Source organism: Phascolarctos cinereus, unplaced genomic scaffold, assembly GCF_003287225.1.
Source record: "Phascolarctos cinereus isolate Bilbo 61053 unplaced genomic scaffold, phaCin_HiC Scaffold_3;HRSCAF=262, whole genome shotgun sequence".
NCBI classification, from domain to species: Eukaryota; Metazoa; Chordata; class Mammalia; order Diprotodontia; family Phascolarctidae; genus Phascolarctos; species Phascolarctos cinereus.
In genome coordinates, this window is record NW_027555736.1 from 98,661,928 (window position 1) to 98,686,177 (window position 24,250).

At 35.9% G+C, this 24,250-nt stretch overlaps 1 protein-coding gene across 3 annotated transcripts in view; it reads left to right on the plus strand.

The window, feature by feature from the left end:
* Positions 1 to 24,250, plus strand: part of GPAM (glycerol-3-phosphate acyltransferase, mitochondrial) — a 69,970-nt gene that overhangs the window by 29,480 nt on the left and 16,240 nt on the right. For all 3 annotated transcript variants that reach the window (XM_020988017.1, XM_078151054.1, XM_020988016.2), the window contains exons 2-13: positions 567 to 621; positions 1,538 to 1,668; positions 1,997 to 2,119; positions 5,376 to 5,449; positions 8,059 to 8,172; positions 14,950 to 15,099; positions 16,805 to 16,901; positions 17,270 to 17,406; positions 18,610 to 18,709; positions 19,487 to 19,699; positions 22,259 to 22,372; positions 23,424 to 23,509. In XM_020988017.1, the coding sequence (XP_020843676.1) occupies positions 1,567 to 1,668; positions 1,997 to 2,119; positions 5,376 to 5,449; positions 8,059 to 8,172; positions 14,950 to 15,099; positions 16,805 to 16,901; positions 17,270 to 17,406; positions 18,610 to 18,709; positions 19,487 to 19,699; positions 22,259 to 22,372; positions 23,424 to 23,509 (1,310 nt within the window). In that variant the 5' untranslated portion in view covers positions 567 to 621; positions 1,538 to 1,566. The remainder of the gene's footprint in view (positions 1 to 566; positions 622 to 1,537; positions 1,669 to 1,996; positions 2,120 to 5,375; positions 5,450 to 8,058; positions 8,173 to 14,949; positions 15,100 to 16,804; positions 16,902 to 17,269; positions 17,407 to 18,609; positions 18,710 to 19,486; positions 19,700 to 22,258; positions 22,373 to 23,423; positions 23,510 to 24,250) is intronic.

Genomic DNA, 24,250 nt, shown 5'->3' on the forward strand with positions numbered 1-24,250 from the left:
ATTGGAAAGGGAGAAAGTGAGTGAAGATCAATTGTGTTTAGTTTTGGGGTCTGCATCTTAAAGATGTAAAGAGGTGACCAAGATAGTGTAAAAATCATGCCATATCAGAATTGATAGAAGGAATTGGAAATGTTTATCTTTGAGAATAGAAGAGTTAAGAAACAGTTCAAGTATTTGAAGAATTGTCATGTAAAAGAGATTAAACTTCTTCTGTTTGGCCCCGAAGGATAAAAGTAGGAACATTGGGTAGATGTTTCAGAAAGGTACATTTCTGCTGACATAAGGAAAAAAAAACATCTTAGTAGTCATAACTGTCCAAAAGTGGAATGGCTTGCCTCACTGAACTGTCTTACCAGTGAAGTCTGTGAACACTTGTTGGTGATGTTGTAGACAAGGTCATTTATAACCTAAATGACTAGACCTTAGAGGTTCCTTCTTTCTCTGACTTCGTGAAATCTGTGAAGTTAAACTTGAGATGTTTTAAAAATACCGTATTTTTGGCTAGGAAATCAAACTAATATTGGTTATTATCTTTATTTCTAAATTATTATCTGTCCTCTCCCCAGATATCAATCTCAACAAAGGATAAGGAGGAGGAAAAAAGTTCCGTAAAGAAGGGAGGTGGGTATGTTTTCTTATTTCTTCTTCAGGGTCAGGTTTGATCATTATAATCACAACCTTCAGTTTAATAGTGGTAGTGGTATGTTTGGTTTGGGTAGATTTTGAAAGATACATTAGCACAATGACTGTTTCAGTTACTGTAACAACTCAATTGGAGGTTATAGTCAACTAAGTTGAGAGGTTAACTTTCAAGCTCTCTTGAGTTTCCTTATCAGGTTCTTTAGACTTTTTTAAAAAATGTTTTATTTTTCTTTATTTTTGCCACAATAACTCAATGAAAATAAGGGAGTTGTAATCTTCATTACTGAAATCATGGCTCCTTAAAGTAGTGATGTAAGATTTGCTTTATGAACTTAAGTATCCATAATTTACTAGCTTTTTCTTTAAGGAAAACATTGATTCATCTTGAAATGAACCATTATTTATATAGTTAAGTGAATATAGGAAAGTTTAGAGTACCCTGAATTGTAAATATATTCATCTATTTTTAATGTATGCTAATCATACATAGGACGTTATTTTTGGTTGCAGTACATTATTGAATTCTTTTGACTTAGTAATGTACTTGAGATCATATATACATACACACATACCACATATGTGCATACATATATAAATCTATAATGTAAACACCATACACATATAAATATATAAATGTAAATTTCATGTATGTATATGTATACATATGTACACATGCATATACACATGTGTACAATACATATACACACATGTATACACATGTACACATACACATATGTGTATATAGGCATACACACATACATATATGCACATATATGTATATAATACATACATACATATATGTATGTATGTATATACACATATATATAATTTGCAAGTCAGCGTTTTACTAAGATATTGAAAATATCTCACTCATACATAATTTTATTTTATATAGCACATGATTTGGGATTTTAAGTTGGTGTCATGGATGAGTCCACGATGTCCCTTGGTACGATAGATGTTTCTTACCTGTCAAATTCTTCAGAATACAGTGTCAATAGATGTAAACACTCAGGTGAAGAATGGGTAAGTTTAAACTTTATTGCTATGCCATCCCCTTCTGCCCTCCCCCCCCAATGAAGCATAAGATTAATTTCAGTAATCAGGCAAACAGTGACCATACAAAAATTGAAATGAAAATGGGTTATGGCAGAAGAGCAAAATTATCATACTGGTTGTGCCACTGGCAATGTAACTATAGTTTAATAAATTAAAAATTTGTGCCTATGCCAAAGTAAATGAATGCATAGGTTGCTTAGGGTTTTTTTTTTACATTTGATTACAAAATTTTAGAATTCAAAGGGGGGTATGTACTTTTCTGCTATTTAGACCCTTTTCTCTTAATTTTTACTAGGGAGATTGTGGTTTCAGACCCAGTGTCTTCCGATCGGCAACTTTAAAGTGGAAAGAAACATTAATGAGCAGGAAGAGGCCATTTGTGGGACGATGTTGCTACGTGTGTACACCCCAGAGCTGGGTAAGCCTTTCAGTGATAAGAAATTGAGGAAGGTGTTTTATATGTTACAGTTGGGGTAAATTTGATATTTCAGGGTTTTAGTATTTTTGACTCACTTTTAACTCTCTATTTATAATCCACACTTATGCTGCAAAATATGTTGAGTGGTATTTTCTCTGCCCACATCTTTTATAGGAATAGTATATATAACTTTTCAGAGTGTCTTTGGAAGAAAGAGCTCAGGGGGTTAAGAAGAAAACAATTTGACATTGAGCAGTATTAAACATTGTAGCAAGAAAAGTTGTAGGGGTAGAACAGAACAGAGGTGACTGCCAAGGGCAAACAGTGTTTCCAGTAGCTGCTTTGCTGTCCTTTAAGGCCTCCACTCCCAGGAAATGTCTATTGATTTTTGCTGTAGAATGGGGGTAGAGTGGGAGTGGAACATAGTATTGGGAAATCTCCCATTTTAGACAGATATTTGTCAGGATGAAGACTAAAAAATAAAAGTAACAAAAAAATTAAAATGTGTTCAAGTTTCTTTGTAGGAGACAAGAGCTATGTGTAATAACTTGAGTTCCTGGGATAGTATTTTAGAAGGATCAGTTAGAGAAAAATACAGGAATGTGTCAGAATAAGGAATTCTGGAACTAATGCAACAGTGTTCCAAGTCTGTGAGAAAAGCCTCTTAAAAAATTTGAGTTAAGTTCAAATGTTAAGCTTCTTTGTCCTTAGATTCTTATTGAGGAGGAAAATGCTGCCATTCATGCCTTACTTACTGCCTGTAATGTGTCTGTGTGAATAGATCGCTATGCTGAATGTGAGTTTTCTACTTAATGTCCTTTTGGCAGCAAAAGAAGTCAAAGACAGAAAGGAAGGGATTTACAGCAATGGAAAAAGGTTGTGTGTGCCACTCAAGCTTCTCCTAAAAAAAGCTTAGTGATCCTTAAGAATGTTCCATCCCTAAGCCACTGTGTTCCTTTGAAACCCAGAAGTGGTTCAAGCACACAAAGTAGCTTGTAATCAGGAAAGATGATGGGATTTTTGCAGATAGGGGCCAATCTTTGCCTATTGGAGCCTGTTGGGAGCTAGAATTTCTTTTGGAAGTACCCTGATAAGCTTTGTTAGGTACTGGCCCTCTCTTTTTACCTGCAAGGCATTTGTAAAAGAATATGAAATGAGAAGAGTCTCTGCCCTCAAAAGTAATAGAAGGGATAAGACACAGACACAAACGCAGACACACAGACATACACGATTTCCACTGAGAGTATTATGTGATCTTTGCTGATAAAGAGATCAATTTCAGCTGTGAGGAGCATAGAAGAGCTGACTCCTGAAGGGAGGGAAGGATTTCAGTAGGTAGAGATGGGTGGAAAGTTCATTTCAGGCATTGGGGACCATATGAGCAATGGTAAAAGGGACCAGAAAGGACAGGATGGGATTGGAAAATTTTAAAGGGCCCAATTTGACTGGAATGTAAAGTATATGAAGTGTAGGAGTAATATAAAATAATTTTAACTGGCTTCTCTCCAATAACTAGCTTTCCTTATTGGGAAGAAAAGTCACTACCGTTTTAAAATCTACCCATAAAGAAATGGCCTTTTGCCAGACTTTTTCTCATTTAAAATGGTAGCCTGAACATGGGACTTATAAATGTCAACCCCTGGTATCCAGTCCATCTTAAATATCTTCTTGGTAGCCTTGTCCCAGTAACTTAGACTCTCTGCAGCTTCTTCTTTTCCTTTTCTTCCCTTAAAGTATGTAATTCCTTTTCCCTTTAAAAGGAGGTAACGTTCAAAGCAGGTAACTTTTCAAAGATCGATTTAAGTTAATGAAAGAGGAGCAGTATGGCATAATGGTAAGAGTCAGGTCTTTGAGACACAGTTCATTTACCATGAGGATTTAGGCAAATCTCTTAACTTCTCTGTCTCAGTTTCCTTGTTTGCAAAATAAAAATAATTCCAGAGTGTGTATGTGTGGGTGTAATTATGTAATTTATTTATTTTTAGTTTTCAACATTCACTTCCATAAGATTTTGAGTTTTAAATTTTCTCCCCCTCCTCCTTCCCCCCTCTCTAAGACAGCGTGCAGTCTGATATAGGCTCCATTTATACATTCATATTAAACACATTTTCACATTAGTCATGATCTAAAGAAGAATTAGAACTAATGGGAGGAACCTCGAGAAAGAAGAAACAAAACAAAACAACAAAAGAAAAGGAGAGCAAATAGTATGCATCTATCTGCATTCAGACTCCAAAGTTCTTTCTGTGGTTGTGGATAGCATTTTCCATTGTGAGTCTTTTGGAATTATCTTAGATCCTTGTATTACTGAGAAGAGCTAAGTCTATCAAAGTCAGTCCTCAGCACAATGTGGCTGTTGCTGTGTATAATGTTCTCCTGGTTCTGCTCATCAGCCTCAGTTCGTATAAGTCTTTCCAGGTTTTTCTGAAGTCTGTATGCTCATCATTTCTTACATTTCAATAGTATTCCATTACATTCGTATACGTCACCTTGTTCAGCCATTCCCTTATTGATGGATATCCCTTTAATTTCCAATTCTTTGTCACCACAAAAAGAGCTGCTGTAAATATTTTTGTACATGTGGGTCCTTTTCCTGTTTTGCTTTTAAATTTTTTTATTTTTTAGGCAGTTGGGGTAAAGTGACTTGCCCAGGGTTACACCGCTAGTAAGTGTCAAATGTTTGGTCTGAGGTCGGATTTGAGCTCAGGTCCTCCTGACTTCAGGGCTGGTGCTCTATCCACTGCACCACCTAGCTGCCCTCCTTTTCCTGTTTTTATGATCTCTTTGGGATACAGACCTAGAAGTGGTTTTGCTGGATCACAGGGTATGCACAATTTTATAGCTCTTTGGGCATGTTCCAAATTGCTCTCCAAAATGGTTGGATCAGTTCACAATTCCACCAACAATGCATTAGTGTTCCGATTTTCCCACATCTTCTCCAACATTTATCATTTACTTGTTTTGTCATGTTGGCAAATCTGATAGGTGTGATGTGGTACCTCATAGTCATTTTGATTTGCATTTCTCTAATCAGTAGTGATTTAGAGCACTTTTTCATGACTATAGATAGCTTTAATTTCTTCCTCTGAAAATCAAAGTATATTTTTTGAGAAGAAATACTACCTGTTAATAGAAATAGTGCTCTTTTTACCCTTGTAACCTTGAATTTCCTATTTTTATTGTCATGGAAAAATATTGAGGTTTACGTAGAACTTTCTAAACTTTTTTGTGGGGTGTCTCAATTTTTCTTCCATAGGACAAGTTTTTCAACCCAAGTATCCCTTCCTTAGGACTGAGGAATGTTATCTATATCAATGAAACTCATACAAGGTAAAGTGTCACTTTAAGAAAATACATAATTATATTTGTTTCAAACTTAATCCAGCTATCAAAATAATCAGTTACCAAACCTTAGTTAATTGTTACTTCCTGGCAGTTAATTAAAATGAGGAGGCTTTTGGTGGGACAGACTTTTTGTGGAGAAAAAACTAGTCATGTAAGGGACCAATTGTTATTGCTGCTGTAATTATGAAGTGTACCATGATATTACTTAATAGACCAGATATTAATGTACCACGTATTACTTAAAGTTTTATGCTTAATTTGCTCATATATTAGTTTCCTATCGAAAATGTGTTATTTTTTTTCTCCAGGGAAGCTTGATATATTGTTTTGGTGTTGTGTTCTAGGATGAATATTTTTACTTAAATAAATTATTAAAATTTATTTACTTTTTAGTGGAATACAAAGTGATAATCTATCATTTGAGTAAGGTGGCTCTTGGAATGATTGCTTCCAAATTCAAATCAAATGGGAGCAAGCTTGTGGACTTAAGGAAATGATTCAAAATGTTGGAGTAAGAAAAAAGGAGCTTTGTTTGTGCAAAAATTTGATGACAGTGGAAGAGTGAGAAAACAGGGCTTGGGGAAAAGACATCAGCAGATAAAATAGACCCATTCAGCTACTCTTATTTTTTTATTAGCTAAAACTTGGGATGAGAGTAAACGGTTGGTGAAACATACTGAAAAATAGTTGAAATTCTTTGAAGCAAGGGAGGGAGCATTTTTTAAAGTGTCTCCTGTGTGCTAGGCACTTTGTAAATATTACCTCATTTAATCCTTAAACTTATGAGGTAGGTGCTATTATTATGATCTCCATGTTACAGTTGAGGAAACTGAGTCAAGCAGATGTTAAATGACTTGCTAGGGTCACACAGCTAGTGTTTGGGGTTGAATTTGAACTCAGGTCTGCATGACTCCAGGCCTGGACTTCTATTCAGCGCGCTACTTCACTGCCTGTGAAAAGCCAATGTGAGGTCATACTGTTGAGTCACTTTCTATAGTAGCTCTTCATATTAGCAAAAACTGGATGCTTGCTTAGCTGTCTTAGGAGAATTTAATTCTCATATTCAAGTGATAAAGTTAAATCAGTATTTTGTTGGGAAATGTTGTTTTCCTTCTTAGGCCTCTCCACCTTCCTTAAGAAATATGTATGTATGTATGTATGTATGTATGTATATGCATAAAATCATCTGATTTTTAATAGAAGCAATTAAGATTGAGTTCCCAAGAAAAGGAATCTCATTTATATAAGTGTTGCAAGCATATACTGATATTTGGGCGTTTTATTTATAATACTGTGCAAATTGTGCAATTATATCTAGATGGAGTCGCTCTAAGAAATAGAATCATTAAACCATTGTCTAAGAAATATCAGGGTATTTAGCTCCTAGTGGGCATCAGCTGCCTAAGTACATTGCTTAACACTTGGCTAGATAACAAGTTTTTTTTGTAATGTCTAGACAAAGCGTAAAATAAACCATAACAACTTTATTTTTCCATCAGGTGCACATAATAACCTGGCAGATTATACTTTCCTCCCTTTGGAATTTAATTGCCTAGGAATTTCATAGCATGACTGTACTTTGTACCTTGTAATGATATTCCACTAATAATAGAGAAGTGTACTCTGAAAGAAGAATATTTTGTATTTTTGTAATGCTTACTTTTCAGAGGCTTGGGATGGTGTCAAAAAGCTTTTGAAAGGAAGAGAAGGCAGTGAAAAAATTTTAGGATGGAGTGATGAGGAAAGTGGGTTTTATTATCGTAGAACTGAGTTATTTCATGTGTTCTACTACATATTTCAGTATAGATTTATAAATAGTGAGAAAAATAGTAACTGTTTTCAATGTTAATTGTTATGAAGATTAACAGAATGTGTTATTGACAGTTTGGAAACATAGAGACAAGATTCTAGACTACACTGCTAATGATATATCTTTGAATGATCATGTGCTCAGCCAGACTCATTTAAAAGCAGATGCCTCGAAATAATAAAGATAATTTCTTTTTTTTTCCTAATGAATTGTATTGCATATTATGGGCTTAGTAAGTTCCTTGAAAGTGAAAACTTTTAAATTTTGTGGCATTTTGGTGGTTGTTATTTGGTAGAGGAAAAGGGAAAACTACATAAATCAGTTTTTTATTTTTAACCTGGGGTCCATAAGCTTTAAAAGAAATATGCATAGCTGTTTTTCAGTATAATTAGTTTCCTTTGAAATTCTATGTATTTTATTTTATGTGTTTAAAAACATGAATCTGTGAAGGTATCTGTGGGCTGTACCAGACTACCAAAAGGGTCCATGATGAAAAAAAGTTAAGAATCCCTGGTATAAATGAGTACTTACTTTAAATTTTAGTTGTGAGCCCTTGAGAAAATTGGCATAACTATTGATAGCATAATTTCTTGCCCTTGGATAACTATTGTAGATATTAGATTGCTGTTATAACTATTACAGATCTAGGTGGAAAATTTAAATGAATATTAGAATTAAGCTTACTTTTACAGAAAGGACTTGGGGGGGGAAGATGAAAAACCAAAATGATTAAAATAATTTGTTTTAGATGTTAACAGAATACCTGACTATTTTCATATTGCAGGCATAGAGGATGGCTTGCAAGACGCCTTTCATACGTACTTTTTATTCAAGAGCGGGATGTTCACAAAGGCATGTTTGCCACCAATGTGGCTGAAAATGTATTGAACAGTAAGAGGTGAGGGGAGAAAAAATTTCTATACCATTCCAACTTCTATAGAGCAGCATTTCCCAAGTTTTTTTTTTACTTTGTTAAAGTTTTGTAAAACATCCTTAGAAAATACAGATAGAGGGTAAAGTAGATTCTTTGAGGAACAGTAAACATGCAGAACAGAATGCTAGAATTGCAAATTATTAATTATATGTTTCACAAATACCACAGAAATAAGTTGGTTTAGGAGATGTGTGTTTCCTGGAAAGTGTTGTCATAACAGTAATGTGAGATAATGAATGCATTTTCAGTTTGTAATTCATTCTTCAAGATCTGGAGGATAGGAGTTGAGTTATCAGAGTTAGTAAATGTTATATGCTTTTTGTATTGAAATATAGAGTAATAGACTTTTTTTTTAGTGTAGTTTGTTCCTTTTGGATTTTGTCATTTTGTAGTCACTAACCAGCCAGGCCTGATAAGTCTGGCTGTCCACTAAAATCACTATGAAAATTTAAAACTACTGACTTAGCAGAGCTCTCATAGGATTGTTAATGGTGCCATTTATTTTAAAAAATTAAGCCGTTTTCCATTGTTTCCTACATTAAATGTAACAGTAATCCAAATAAGAATTTAGAAGCAATTTAAGGAGCTTGCTCCTTGGGTCAGTGGACTTTCCCTTTGAGTAAATAGAATGGACTTATAAATCTGTGGACTATATACTTCCATTGCTGCTCTCCTTTTTTGGAAGGTAGAGCCAGCTACATCTTTTGGTGCAGGGACCTCTAAGGAAGCTCCCTCTACAAATGCTGACCATCGACTATCCACTAATTGATGATGCTAGAAGGTTGCCTTGGGTGGCAGAAGCTTAAGGGATTTGGCCAGGGTCACACAACCAATTTCTGTTAGATGTGAGGCATGACTTTGGTCTTTTTGCTCTCTATCCACTTTACCATGCTTCTCTCTGCTTTGCAATTTAAAAACAATTTGGATTTCATTTTATGGTAATTTAAAAAATACTCTAGTACTCAAAAAGATCCCCTCTAATAAGTGCAGAATGCAGTCATTCCCATCCTGTGTAACTCCTGTCTGTTTTTCCCTAAGTTCATTACAGAGGGTCCATTCAACAGGCTGGGGACCTTCCTTGCTGTTAACATTGCAAAGATATCTGTGGCTGACATGGGCCTATCATTGGTTATCCCAGCTCTTGCCAGCTTGTCTTTTTTGCTGAATACATTTCTTTGATGTCATCCTTCACTTCTCCTTTGTAATTCCATTTCTAATGTTTTGTATACCTGTTTAACCCACCAGATACCTTTCTGTTGCGCTCTGGATGCTTGTTCTTGGGTTTTTGGAGATGAGTCTTCCATGCCTCAGGCATACAGCACCAGAAACAATATTTATATTAAAAAGATGGGCCATTAAAAGAATTTTGGGTCTCAGGGCCATTAAAAGAATTTTGCGGTTTCCAGAAGGCAGTCCCGCCCACTCACTTGGTTTTTGGGTCTAATTCATTGTTTATTTGCAGTGCTTGTCCAAGAAATGCATATGCACACACAGCCATTGGAAAAATTCTATAGCTTGTTTATTGCAATGCATATCATAGTTTAGAAATAGACATTCTTCATCTCTTGGCTTTTCCTGGGTAGATTGTTAGGCCAGACTCATGTGAGTGGTCATGGATCTCATCCAGGAGGCTCTACAGTGTTCTTAGTCCTGATGCAATCTGCATAATGTCATCCACAAACAGGAGCATCTGGAGTATTGAAGTACTTCACCATTTATACGGAATCCTTCCATAATTTTGACTGTGCTGTTTCCCCATGATTGTGGTAAAGATCTTTGTCAAAGTTATGTCTCTGTTTTGTGTTTTGCCTGATAATAGTAATCAGAGGCTTGTCAATCAAGGTATTTCTCTTATATTTTTTAAGGAATCATAAATAATTTTGAGGTATGCATGGGAGACACTTTACTGAAGGAGAACCTCTAAGGCAGGCTTTTGCTTAACTTATACTTTTTTATAGTTCACAAGACTATATGTATGATGGGCTCTTGCTTCTCTATATCTTTTAGTCAATTTGATGATGATAGATATTGGGTTTGCGGTGGAATACTGCTTGTGAAAGCCTGCTAGCTCTCTTTTGATAGCTTCAGTAAGAATTTCCTTAATGCTGTGTAAATTATTTTTTATGGGAAATATTTTATATGGGAAAGTAGGCATATTGGTCAGTTATTGGTGTGCCTTCCAATTGTGTCTTATCTATCCAAATAAAAAGATCCTAGATTTTTGGTTGTCTCCCCCTTCTTCATTTATCTTGAAAAATTGACCTATCAATGCCCTTCCAGTTGCATTGCTTTCTCTATGCACGTGTAGTCTGGTTCTGTTTCTTTTCTCATCTTTCTCTTCGTTGCCATTTTTGCTACCTTTGTAAGTACATCCCAGGACTGTGATGTTAGAGTCTAAATGTGGTGACGCCACAATGCTTGATGATGACAAGTGTGTGTTAAAAACATTTTTGTAGATCTTTTCCATCTTATATCACTATCCAGTTTCATCTTTAAGTGTCTTTAGCTTTTTAAAGGCAGCTAGTTGTCACAGTGGATGGGGCTTTGGGCCTGGAATCAGGAAGACCGGAGTTCAAATTTTGCCTCAGACACTTAATTAGCTGTATGACTCTTGGCAAGTTAACTTCACTTCTGGCTACTTTAGTATCCTCAATTGTAAAATGGGGAAAATGATAGCATTTACCTCCCAGGATTGTTGTGAGGATCAAATGTGATAATACTTGTAAAACACTTAGCACAGTGCCTGGCACATCGCAGAAACTTAATAAATGCTTGTTCCCTCTCCTTTCTTCCCCTTTGTTCTTGTAATGTCCTTGGTTAGGGTGTCTTTCTAAGCTTCCTTCAAACTGTTTTTATTCACAACTGCCTTTCTTTGTTCTATTTGGCAAGTCTGTATTCTAAACAAGTGTTTTCCTTGATTGCCATTATCTCTTCACTTTTCAATGAAGTCACTTGTTAGTTGACTAATGCAGTTTTTTCACCATTTTGGTGTCTTCATTATAGCAATTGATTTACATCTGCAGAGTTTCTGCATAAAATAATTATAGCAAGTGTTGATGTCTTTTTGTTCATATGCCATTTTTTTTTGGTCATCAGTAGCTTGTTTAAATGTTAGGATGTTACTTTTCTTTTTTTTAAGATATCTTTTTTTAATTAATTTATTTTGATTTATCAACAACCACTTCCATGTGCTTTTGAGTTTAAAATTTTTCTCTCCCTCCCCACCACCCTCCCCAAGACGGTGCACAGTCTGATACAGGCTATACGTACACATTCCTATTAAACAAATTTTCACATTAGTGATGTTGTAAGTGAGAATTAGAACCAATAGGAGGAACTACCAGAAAGAGGAAACAAAACTCAACCGAAGAAAAAAAAATAGCAAATAGTATGCTTCGATCTGCATTCAAACTCCATAGTTCTTTCTTTGGATGTGGATAGCATTTTTCATCATGAGGCTTTTGGAGATGTCTTAGATCCTTGTATTGCTGGGAAGGGTTAAGGTTATCAATATTAGTCATCGCACAATGTGGCTGTTATTGTGTACAACGTTCTCTTGGTTCTGCTCACTTTACTCAGCATCAGACCATTCAAGTCTTTCCAGGTTTTTCTGAAGTCAGCCTGTTCATCATTTGTTATAGCACAGTAGTATTCCATTACATTCATATACCACAACTTGCTCAGCCATTCCCCGATTGATGGGCATCCTCTCAATTTCCAATTCTTTGCCACCATGAAAAGAGCTACTGTAAATATTTTTGTACGTGTAGGTCCTTTTCCCATTTCTGTGATCTCTTTGGGATATAGCCCTAAAAGTGGTATTGCTGGGTCAAAGGGTATGCACATTTTTATAGGATGTTACTTTTCAAATTATACATCATATTTATAAATATCTCATTTTTATTCTAGTTTTTTATTTTGAACTTGACTCTGACAATTTGTTGGATTGACTACAACAAACAGCTGGGGCAAGAATGACTTTTTTATATTATTAGTGAGTCATTCTTTGTCTTAGGTATAACTGATTTAAGTTTTTTGTGATACTATATGACACTTGCTGTGCCTTTTTTTTTTTAATAACATTTGATCTTTTATTTCCCAGTAGCATGTGAAAACTTTTTTTTTAAACATATGTTTTTAAAACTTTGGGTTTCAAATTTTCTCCCTTCCTCCCTCCCCACCCACCCTCATTGAAAAGGCAAGCAACTCAATATAGATTGTACATGTGCAGTTATGCAAAACACTTCCATAGTAGACATGTTGTGAAAAACTAACTCTATTTCCCTTAATCCTATCCTGCCTTCCCGTTTATTCTATTCTTTCTTTTGACCCTGTCCCTCCTGAGAAGTATTTACTTCTGATTACGTCCTTTCCCAATCTGCCCTCCTCTCTATCATCCCCCTGCTCTCTTGTCCCCTTCTCCCCCTATTTTCCTCTAGGGTAAGACAGATTTCCATACCCATCAATTTACTTTTTTGAAGAAAGTGTTTGTGTTTGTAATTTACATGTCTTTGGCCTCTCATTCTTTACAACTGATCCATAACTTCCAACATTTTCCATTATCCTTGCCTATTTCTACTTTCATGTTGAAGTCATGAAGTTACTCAGAATCAGTGTATATGTTAATTTAATTGACAGGTCTTGTTGAGTTTTTCACAGAATTTCTCTACCTTTTTATCCTTTGTAGCAGACAAGCTACAGTTATTTTCATTGTCTTTTTGAAAATGTTTATTATAAACATTGCAACACCAGATTAACCCGGTGTCTTGGGTTATGGTGTTTCTTGTTGCTTTTGGGAACATGATAAAACCAACTCTGCTGACGTCCTTTTTTTATCTTTTCTCTCTAATTTCTCTCAGTGAACTCATCAGCTTATATGAGTTTAAATATCATCTCTGGTGATGATTCCTAAATTTCTGTATCTAGTCCTAAATCCTTTCCTGTGTTCCAGTCTCACATAACCTATTACATTTCCACCTGGATGTCCTGTTTAGAGCTTAGAGTCAACATTTCCTAAAAGAATTAATTTTCTTTTCTTTCAAGCTCACACCTTTTCTGAATCTTTCTATTCCTATTAGGGGTACCACCATCCTTCTAGTCACCCAGGTTTGCAACTCAGTGTTGTCCTTGATGCCTCACTCTCTCTCACCCCACATATCCAGTTATTGCTAAATCTTGTCCTTTTTACCTCCATGACATCTCCTGTATCCATCTTCTTCTCTCCCCTGTATAACTACCACCTTAATTTAGTCCCCTGTCAACTCTGCTTGTAGGATGCAGATGGTTGATGCAGGTGGAAGGTCTAATTAGTCTTCCTGCCTCAAACTTTCCATTCTTATCCATCCTCCACAAAGTTAAAGAGCTGTGTTCTCTTTAAATACAGCTCTTATTACATCACTTCCTTACTGAGTATACTGAGGGGGTGGAGGGGGGATCCTTTAAGGATGAAATATAAACTCTTTAGCATTTTAAGCTTTTTACAGCCTAACTTTAACTCTGCTTCTAGCCTTACTACATATCAGTCTTGTTTTTGTGTACAATGACATTCTGTCACTCTCAAAAGTCTTGAAATTGTCCATTCACTGTGCCTGGAAGCTTCTCCTCTTAAAATCCCTTACTCCTTTTCAAAGCTCAATTCTCATGCCATCTTCTGCATAAAGCCTCTAATGATTCCTCTGTCTGCCGCACGCCACACTAGTACCTTTTCTCCAAATTATCTTTTGTTTCATTTGCATAGATCCATTTGTGTACCTGTTTTTTCTCCTGGCTATATTGTAAGTTTCTCAAAGGCAGAAACTTTTGTCTGTGTTACCCCAGTGCCTGGCAGATAGCAGGTGCCTAATGAATGTTTGTTAGTTGATTGCTTCAGCAGGGAAAATCTGTGAGCCATCCTTCCATTTAGCTGCAGCTTTGAGTTTCATTTAAAGTGAGAATGTCAGATTGATGCAATTTAGTTCTTTTGTAGGATGTCCACTTAGTTATTGAACAATATTATTGTGGACGATCTCACATTTAGATTAACAATGATAAAATGTTTATGATGAAAAAAACACATTAATTTTAATGGATACTATCGGTGTGGTAAGGATAATATTGATCAATAAGGTTTGCTAAACATTAGCATTTATATTGCTCAGTAAGGTTTGCTAAGCACTTTGACATGTTATTTCACCTGATTGTCACAAAATTCCTGGGAGGTTGATGCTATTATTATTTCTGTTTTGCAGAAGAGGAAACTGAGGCCAAGGGAAGTTATGTGACTTGTCCAAGGTCCTATAGCTAGAAGTTTCTGAGACAGGATTTGATCTCTGGTCTTGCTGACTCTAAATCCAGCATTTTTTCCACGTGCCACCTAAAAGAGTTATAAATTAGAGGCAAAGTAGCCTTTCAGAAAGAGAAGTCAAAGATTTTCTCATTGCTGCCTTTAGACCCCTCTGGTACATATTCTTGAATATAGTCATTTCTTTTCTTTGTTCCTTCAGACTTTTTTCCTAGATTGTTTAACAATTCTGCTTGTTGCTTTGACCTAAATTAGAGCTTTTAGAATCTTTGGTTGTTACTTGACAGCTTTAGAAGTTCTACCTGGAATGTCATTCTTTCCGTTGCTCTAGAAGGAGTGTTATTCCCTTTAAAAACATTCAGAATATTGTTTCATCTCTGTGAAGTGAATGAATACTTTAGGAAATTTGGATATAGAAAGCAGCCCAGAAGTAGTTACATTGTCTTCATTTTTCAAATCAGAGTGCAGGAGGCAATTGATGAAGTGGCTTTGGAATTGAGTTCTGGAGATGGCTCTGCTCAGCAGCAATCGAAGTCTATCAGCAAAGTGAAGAAGAGAGCTAAGCAGATTCTTCAAGAAATGGTCGCTAACGTCTCACCAGCAATGATCAGGTAATGGCAATCAAGAAAATTAGTAAGAACAGAATCAAGAAATGGGTTTGAAGTTCCTATAACGTATAGAACATACGCTCATTGTCAAGGATGAGATGAAGATGTAGTTCCCATCCTAAAGAAATTTGCAGTCTTGAAGTGAGATGCCACACTTACAGAAACATCTGTAATGTTAGGTGGAACATTGGGTCATTACAGACATAGATGGTATTTTGGGAGGCAGAGATAAAGAATGGAGCATTTCAAGGATAGGGAGCAATGTGAGCAGAAGCATAGTGATGGGGGGGAGATTGTGGACAGGGACAAAGGTCAGGGACAAAGCATGTAGTCCGGTTTGGCTATAATGTAAAGGGAGTAGTATTGACAAATAAGGTTGTAAAAGAAGGCGATAAGCTATGACATGAAAATACATTGCATCCTTATAATCTCTTTTGCATCCATCTACCTTCCTTTCTGTTTTCACTACCATCACCTTAATATAGTCCTTCAGTGTTCCCTACCCCATCAATGCCCTCCTTTCCATCTTTGCCTCCTGAAATCCCACCTATGTCTGTAATGATCTAATGTTCATTTAACATTATAGATGTTTCTATATGTGTTGCATTCCTCTGAGTTTTGCTAGCTGTAAGTTTGGCACCTCTACTCTAATCTTCCCGAGTGTAGCTTGAACCAGATTGAAATGTAATTGGGAAATGCTTAATAAAATAAATATACAATACAACATAGATAATGTTAATTTGTGATTTTAGAAAATCGTGTCAATACATGGCCCATAGATCTCTTTCTAGTTGAGTTTGGTACCATTGGGTTATAGGATCATTTAGAGTTGGAAGGGATTTTACAGATATTTTTGGTCGGTTTGGTCCTTGATTTAAAGATGATGAAATAGGCCAAATAGGTTAAATGACTCACCCAAGGTTAAATAGATTAGTTTAGTAGCATAGAAAAGATTAGTAAAGGGGAAAGTCTAAATGCAGACAACTCAGAGAAGGCTTCCTTGGTAATTAAGTGAATGATATTAAGGGCCTGTATGACAGGATGGTGTCATACAGATGATGGTAGTGAGAATAGAAAGGAGGGAGGATGGATGTCAAAGAGATTATAAGGCTACAGTGTATTTCCAAGCAGTAGCTTATCCTATCCCCCTTTCCCTCAGGACTCAATAAGTATATTTGGATATTCTCTGAAATGTTATAAAAACCCTAGTTGAATGACTACTACTTGTGTTCTTACCTCAACTATCTTGCTAACCTCTTTTCTATTTCTCTAAGCAAACTGTTTTGCCAGGTGTATATGAACAAAGAACACACTAGATTCATCATTTTGTTTCCTTCAAATTTCAGTTGACTGTGGTGGTATTTGCTTCTGAGATCTAAGTTATATTAAAATCTAGTCACATATGACTGAAGCTGATTCTTTTTTAGCTGATAAACTATACTACATTAATGAGTTCTGCAGGAACAGTAAAAGGCCAGTCAGGAGGCCAATAACTTGCAATGAGCTACTGGTCAGGTTTTTGGGGTAAAAATGAGGGTAATGTGATGCCCATTATAATTAATGAATCTATAAATGAACACATGCTGGGTTTCATTGACCATTATGTCAATCCAGTTGTTTGCAGATAGTTTTAATTACAAATAGCTGCTAAGCTGGTGGTGAGTGACATTTGAGCAGAGGAGCATCTTAGCATTTTGTTTTCTCCTAGGCTGACTGGATGGGTGCTACTAAAACTTTTCAACAGCTTCTTTTGGAGTGTTCAGATTCACAAAGGTCAACTTGAGATGGTCAAAGCAGCCACTGAAGTAAGAAGATTAGTCTTTTTGTTGACTTTTAGTAAGCCATTTACCCTTAGCCCCCCATGTTTACTAAAACACTTTTTTTAGTTTCAAATATTTTGCAAGGTTCTTTTTTTTTTTCTTTCTGAGGGACATGCCCCTTTTTGTGGGATCCCTCATTATTAGAAGTCTCTGTGGTAGCTGTATGCGGTCTAGATTAGATGGGATGTTAGTTTCACCTCTTAGTGATTGTTGGCAGTTTTCATTGTTTAAAGCATTTTGTTGGTAGTGTTGTAGCCTCGATTGATTTATTTGCTAAATGTTATGCTAAAATTTACCATTTGTATTTGCCTTTTAATTTAAAATTGCATATCTTTTTTCTTCCCTCCAATCAGATGAATTTGCCTCTTATTTTCCTACCAGTTCATAAATCCCATATTGATTATCTGCTGCTCACATTCATTCTTTTCTGTCATAACATCAAAGCACCATACATCGCTGCTGGCAATAACCTGAATATACCTATCTTCAGGTAAGAATCAATCAGCTTAATTTGAAATTCAAAGTAAAACTGATACAAGTTTAGTTTGAGGTTTTATTTTGTCCCCTTTATTCTGTAGCACAATTTTTTTTTGCTTTTAGGCAGTTGGGGTTAAGTGACTTGCCCAGGGTCACACAGATAGTAAGTGTCAAGTGTTTGGTCTGAGGTCGGTTTTGAACTCAATTCCTCCTGACTTCAGGGCCAGTGCTCTATCCACTGCGCCACCTAGCTGCCCCATCTAGCACAATTTTTATATAGCATATTTGGCAAGTGGAAACTTGAAGCTTGTTAGGGAATGTATCAGTGGAAAAAGACAGGTAGGAAAGAGAATGACTTTAAATCATCAAATCTCAACTTTAACTCTTCAGAGTGAGAAGTGCAACATCTGTATACATTGAGATTTCCTTTATCATTTGCGGAGAACACAAAAAAATCCAAATTGTAGGAGTGAAAAGGATGACAAGAAATTAATAATGATAGCTAATATTTATATAGCACTTACTTTGTGTTAGGCGCTGCTGTGCTAAGTGCGTTACAGTGTTATCTCATTGGATCCTCACTATAACCGGTGCTGTTATTATCCTTATTTTACATATGAGGAAACTGAAGCAAATGGGTTAAGTGACTTGCCCTCAGGGTGTTGTTTTCCCTGACTCCAGGCCTGGTGGTCTCTCTACTGCACCACCTAGTTGCCTGATTAGCATGTGGTGTAATAACTTGATATTGTAATTGAACAATATTGTTAAAATAAATAGAAGATCATTAACTTTTGATTGTTAGACATGCTGTGAAATTTCCAAATCAGCTGTTATTAGTGATTATTTCATCTGGACAGAGTTCTTCTATAAAAAACATTTGTTTTGTAGCAAAATATGCCACAGGCAGGCATTCTAGCACTTGGGTATTTTATAGAAACTTGCATAAGGATTTGATATTCAAGTGTAGCATAAAGTGCCTAAGCATAAATCACACTGTCAGTTTTGAGAAGGTAAAGATCACATATAGGCCCCTTTGATTTGGAACCCATTATAATCGAGCCTGTTTTTGAATAGGTAGAATAGCTCAAAAGATATATATGTATATGATTCTTATAATGGCTGAAAGAATCAAATGCTGAGTATTTGAAAGATTTGGGTTTTGAAAGATGAAGTTATCTTTTCTGCACTTAAATGATACATTCTTTCATTTTTACAGTACACTGATCCATAAACTTGGAGGCTTTTTCATACGACGAAGGCTAGATGAAACATCAGATGGACGAAAAGATACTCTCTACAGAGCTTTACTCCATGGAGTATGTGTTCTCTCTAAAGCTACTGTGTTAGTTACCTGAGAAGAAAGTTATAACTTGTCTTGATATTTTGATTTTTTACTAAAGTAAGGAAGAGACAGTGTGGTAGAAGGAATAGAGAGTCTGCCTTGGAGGCAGGAAGACCTGGATTCAAGTCTTGCCTTTGATGGGCCATAGTGATTCCAATGTTAATATTGTGCAAGTCCTGCAATTTCTTTGTCCCATTTAGCTCTCTAAGACTGTAAGTTATAGATGAGTTGCCAATCTGCATTGCTAAATGGAGTTTTCCACAGTGGGAGATCCACACACTGATAATTATCAATCCAAACAAAATCCCCTTTCCCCTTCCCCCGAAGCTGAAGAAATGTGAAAGTTGAATGTAGGTTTTATTATTCTGTAGTGCCCCCCCCAAGCTAATGTAGGACAAGTTTCTCTGCCATTACCTTTAAAGATACTCTGCTAGTATGTGAATATTTTCTTTAATGTTTTAGTTTGCATAAATTTATTGTGATTAGTATAATGAATAGAGAGTTGACTTGGCAGTCAGGAAGACTTGGGTTTAAATTCCAATGGACACATCTGGCTGTATGTCCTGGGCAAACTACTTAACCTCTCAGTGTTCCAGGCTTGAAGGCTTTAGCTGCAGAGCAGGTGTCAGTTCTCATTGAGCGTGAGGAAATGAAACCAATGAAATTGTAGTTTGGGTTGGAGGAATAAAAAAAAGCGTATGGTAAGTTTTATGATCTTGACTTACTGTTTTGTTTTGTCCTCCTCCCTTAGCACATAGTAGAATTGCTTCGACAACAACAGTTTTTGGAGATCTTTTTGGAAGGAACACGTTCTCGCAGTGGAAAAACCTCCCATGCTAGGGCAGGCCTCTTGTCTGTGGTAGTGGATACTCTTTCTACCAATACCATTCCTGATATTTTGATAATCCCTGTTGGAATCTCCTATGAGCGGATTATTGAAGGTCACTACAATGGTGAACAACTGGTAAGACTGTCTTTTAACGTTGAGTAAAAAAATAGGGGTTTTTTGGGGGGGGGTGGGGGGTACAGTCAGAAGGGCTCTGTCATCCATACCACTTTCTTGCTTTAATATAGTTAATGTTTTTGGTGTTAATCAGTAACAAGTATTGAGCACACCCTCTTTGCAAGTCAGATATTTATTAAGCTTGTATGGGGTGTGAGGCACTATGGAAATAAAGACTTGAGGTAGGATCACAACATAAATACAGATAGTAAACATAAGATGATTTGAGGAGGGCAAGCTTACTAACAATTGAAAGCATGAAGGAAAGATTCATGGAGGAGATAGCAACCTTGAAGGAAGAGAACAGTTCTGAAATGTGGAATTGAGAGAGTACTTTTCAGGCATGGGTAGCAGTTTTGTGACTGAATGGAGTTGGGAGATAGAATACCTGGGTTGGGTAATTATCTAGTGTGGCTCTAGAATGAATGATAATGATAGTTGAAATTTATGTAGTACTTTCGGATTTGCAAAGTGCTTTATATAATTGTCTCATTTGAAATGACAAATAAGAAATAAGAATGAAAAGGTAGGTTGGAACCTAATTGTCAAGGGTCTTGAAACACCAGATTGAGGAGTTTGTATTTTATCCTACTGACAATGATGAACTGCTGACAGTTTGAGAACAAGGAATTGGTTGTTTAGGTGCGGATTCTGTTAACAATGTCCAGCTCAGAGGTCCAGGAAGGTGGTGACAGAAATAATTTTTAGACTTATGTGATATCATTAGCAGCTTTGAGAGAGCAGTTTCTTTACAGTATTGTAGTTAAAAGTCAGATTGCAAGGAGTTGAAATGAGTGCAAAGAGCCCATGAATTTTTTATTTTAGAAAACGTGGTTTATTTCTTTCCAAGCTGGTTATGGATGTAGTATTAATTCTTCGAGGAAATGTTCTGAGTCAGAAGTACTTCTAGGAAAACTTGATTTCCTTCTTGTATTGGCTTTTCCTTCCTGGGTCTGTACTCCACAGCTGTTGGAGTGGCAGCCCTGTAGAGGCTCAAGTGGGAGTGGGTCTTAGGTATGATTGTGAGAAATTTCTCTTTGGAGTTGTTTGTGTACAAGCTCTGAATGCATAAGGACAAAATAAAGACTAAACCACTACTAAAGGAATTTGATATCAGTTTTAAGGATTCACTTTGGGCCTAATTTAGTTTTAAGGCTTTTAAACATTGTTTATCTTCAGTTAGGTGCCAGTTTTCTGATGTGTCAATGAAGGACATCAAATCACACATTTGATGACTTAGAAACTTTAGAAATTTGATGGTTAAACCCCATTCAGAGGTCAGGATAGGAAATATAGATCCAGATACTCACACTCACCAGAAGAGTTTAATGTTAAAAATATTCTGCCAACTTCTACTGTATATTTTGTAAGTTCTTCTTCACCTGGTCATGTTTTTCAAGTTATACCTTTAGCTTTTTAAAATTAAATTTTTTCAATTATCAAATTCTTTTTCTCTCTGCCACCTCCAGGGGGTAGGGGAGGGGAGAAAAACAAGACTTCTAACAAATATGAATAAGGAAGCCAAACAAATTCCCATGTTGGCCATGTCCAAAAATATATCTTAATCTGTATCTTTAGTCCATCACCTCTCATGAGAAGGTGGACAGCGTTCTTTATTTGTCTTCTGGAGTTAGGATTGATCATTGTGTTTTAAGAGTTTAAGTCTTTCAAAATTGGTTGTTTTTGTAATGTTGCTATTATTGTACAATAGTGTTCTACTCATTTAACCTTACATCAGTTCATGCAAGTCTTCCTTCCCAGGTTTCTGAAATCCTCTATTTCATATACAACAAATAATACAACAGATTTCCATTACATTCATATTTCATAATTTATTAAGCAATGCCCCAATTGATGGGCACCCTCTTGGTTTTCCACTATGAAAAGCTGCTATAAATGTATTTATATGGATAGAACCTAAATCAAAAGGTATGCACTGTTTAGTAACTTTTGGGGGTATAGTTCCAAATTGCTTTCCAGAATAACAACTAATTTACTGCTCATCAACTGTGCCTTTTTTCCTGCAGCCTCTCCAACACTTGTCACTTAACTTTTTTGTCCATTTTGCTACTCTGATAGGTGTGAGGTGGAACTCTCAGAGTTGCTTTAAATTTGAGTTTATCTAATCAGTAATTAGTTGGAACATTTTATTCTTATGGCTATTAGTGGCTTGGATTTCTTTCTCTAAAAATGCCTGTTTATAATAACTTTGACTATTTATTAATTGGAGAATGGCTCTTAGTCTTATAAATTTGAATCTCTTTCCTGTATGTCTTTCTTGAAACTGAGACCTTTGTCAGAGTCACTTGCTGCAAAGATTTTTCTCCCAGTTCACTGTTTTCCTTCTCATCTTGGTTGCATTGGATTTGTTTGTGCAACTCCTTAATTTTATATGATTTAACTTAGACATTTTATCTTCTCTTTTAGCTTTCATAAACAACACTGCTACTTTGGCCAGACAAAGAATTTGTTTTAAGGGTTTTTTTGCCCAATTTTCCTTTTTTCTTGATTACTTGTCAGGGTAAACCCAAGAAAAATGAAAGTTTGTGGAGTGTGGCAAGGGGAGTCTGTCGTATGTTGCGTAAAAACTTTGGTTGTGTCAGAGTGGACTTTGCGCAGCCATTCTCCTTAAAGGTGAGTGAAAAACATCAAGACACTGTGCAAGATGGAGTGGCAGGCTGAGTCAGGACATCTTGATTCCACTTATGGACTTTGAGTAGCTCCAAGTCTTTTAGTCCCTCTAGACCTCAGTTTCTTCATCTGTAAAGTTGGGAGATTGGGTTTGAGTCCTCATCAGTTCTGTCGTCCTAAGATTGGAAATGGGAATGAGAGATAAGCAGTGGATATGGGGAGCGAACCCAAGATGCAGGGACCTCTTCATCATGGCCATTTTTCTTTTACGTAAGAATGTTAGCGTGCCATGCCTGATAATACGCATCCATAGTGTTTCAATATTCATACGGTTAAGGCTATTCACAACTTTCCCCTGCTACACATATCTCTAGATCCTTTCCCAAGCTTTTTACAAGATAGCTTCTGCATTTGGTTACATGCTAATTCTCTGTAATCTCGTATTATAGCATATGTGATTCATGTACTACAAAGTTCATTGGTGAAATTGTTGTGCTGGCTATCACTGTTAATACTGTATGCCTTTTCTATATAATTAAAAAATAAATTTGGAATTCGAATTCCCTGTAGGTGATGATAATCAAGTGGGAAAAAATGAGTTAACTGAAAAGTTCCAGTTTGATTTGGAAGCTGTCTTAGGTCAGTGGTTTCTAACCTATGGGCTGCAGATCATTGAGGGGGTGAGTTCATGAATCCAAATTTGCACCAGCCATTCTTATTTTATATTTTCTCAGTAAGTGGAAACCAGGGCTACAACTAATATTACTTGGGGTTCCATGTAATTTTTAGACATTCAAAGGGGTTTTCATAGTCAAAAGGCTGCGAAACCACTGAGCTAATTTAGCATTGCAAAATGTTAATTTGCATTTGGTTTTATATTTAATTTAAATATGTCCTTTTATAGTTCTTTTGAAGACTAGATGGATGTATTTCTCATTATGCTGAGTGTCATGGTTCATTGAAAAACTGCCTTTTTCTTAACTTATAACTTGTTTTCTAAAAACAAAAATTAGATGCTGTAATGAGAGTGAAATATCATGGTGTAATTTTACAGGAATACTTAGAGAGTCAAAGTCAGAAACCTATGCCTGCCCCGCTTTCCTTGGAGCAAGCTTTGTTACCAGCTATACTTCCTTCAAGGTAAAGTTTTCAGAATACTTGGTTTATTATTAATTTAGAGAAATGAAAATAACTTAGAAAAAGTTTGCATGTGTTTTCATTGTCTTTTTCCTGTAATTTTTCTGATGGCCTCAGATAAGATTTTGAATCTCATTATTATCTTGTTATGAATGTTTTATTATTTCTAGAATATGTTCTTGAACTAAGGGTCCAGTTACCATTTATGAATTATCCATAGATGAATATGTGAGTGTTTCATCTGTTGTGGTTTAAATTAGTTCTAGTAATAGGTTTTGCATATTACATGTTAATTCAATTTGTAAAACAACCTTAGTGTTTTAATTTCACAGAATTTTTCATCAGAGCAATTGAATAAGGCCTTGCTTTAGGAGCGGTTTCAAAGCTGTTGAACTCTGAAGTGTGTTTTAATGAGATTGTCATGGTGTGCTTCTTGTTGCAAGCATCCTTGGGTGAAGCGTTACTGGGATGAGTGACACATAGTGATAGTTTAAATATATGTTACGTTTCTTGGGTATAATATTTAAAGCTAGATTCATTAGTTTGTTAATGTAGAAAAGCATCTTGTTTTTAGGAACCGAGAAATTTTAAATCAGTTATCCGTAGGGTTTGATGACTTAGCATGCCTTATAACTTAAAGTGCATTTTATTTTTTGCTCTATGTGCAAGACAAATGAACTCTTTTTAACTTGCTTGTAAGAAGATTGCATACACTGTCATACACAGTCACTTTATGAGCTGTTT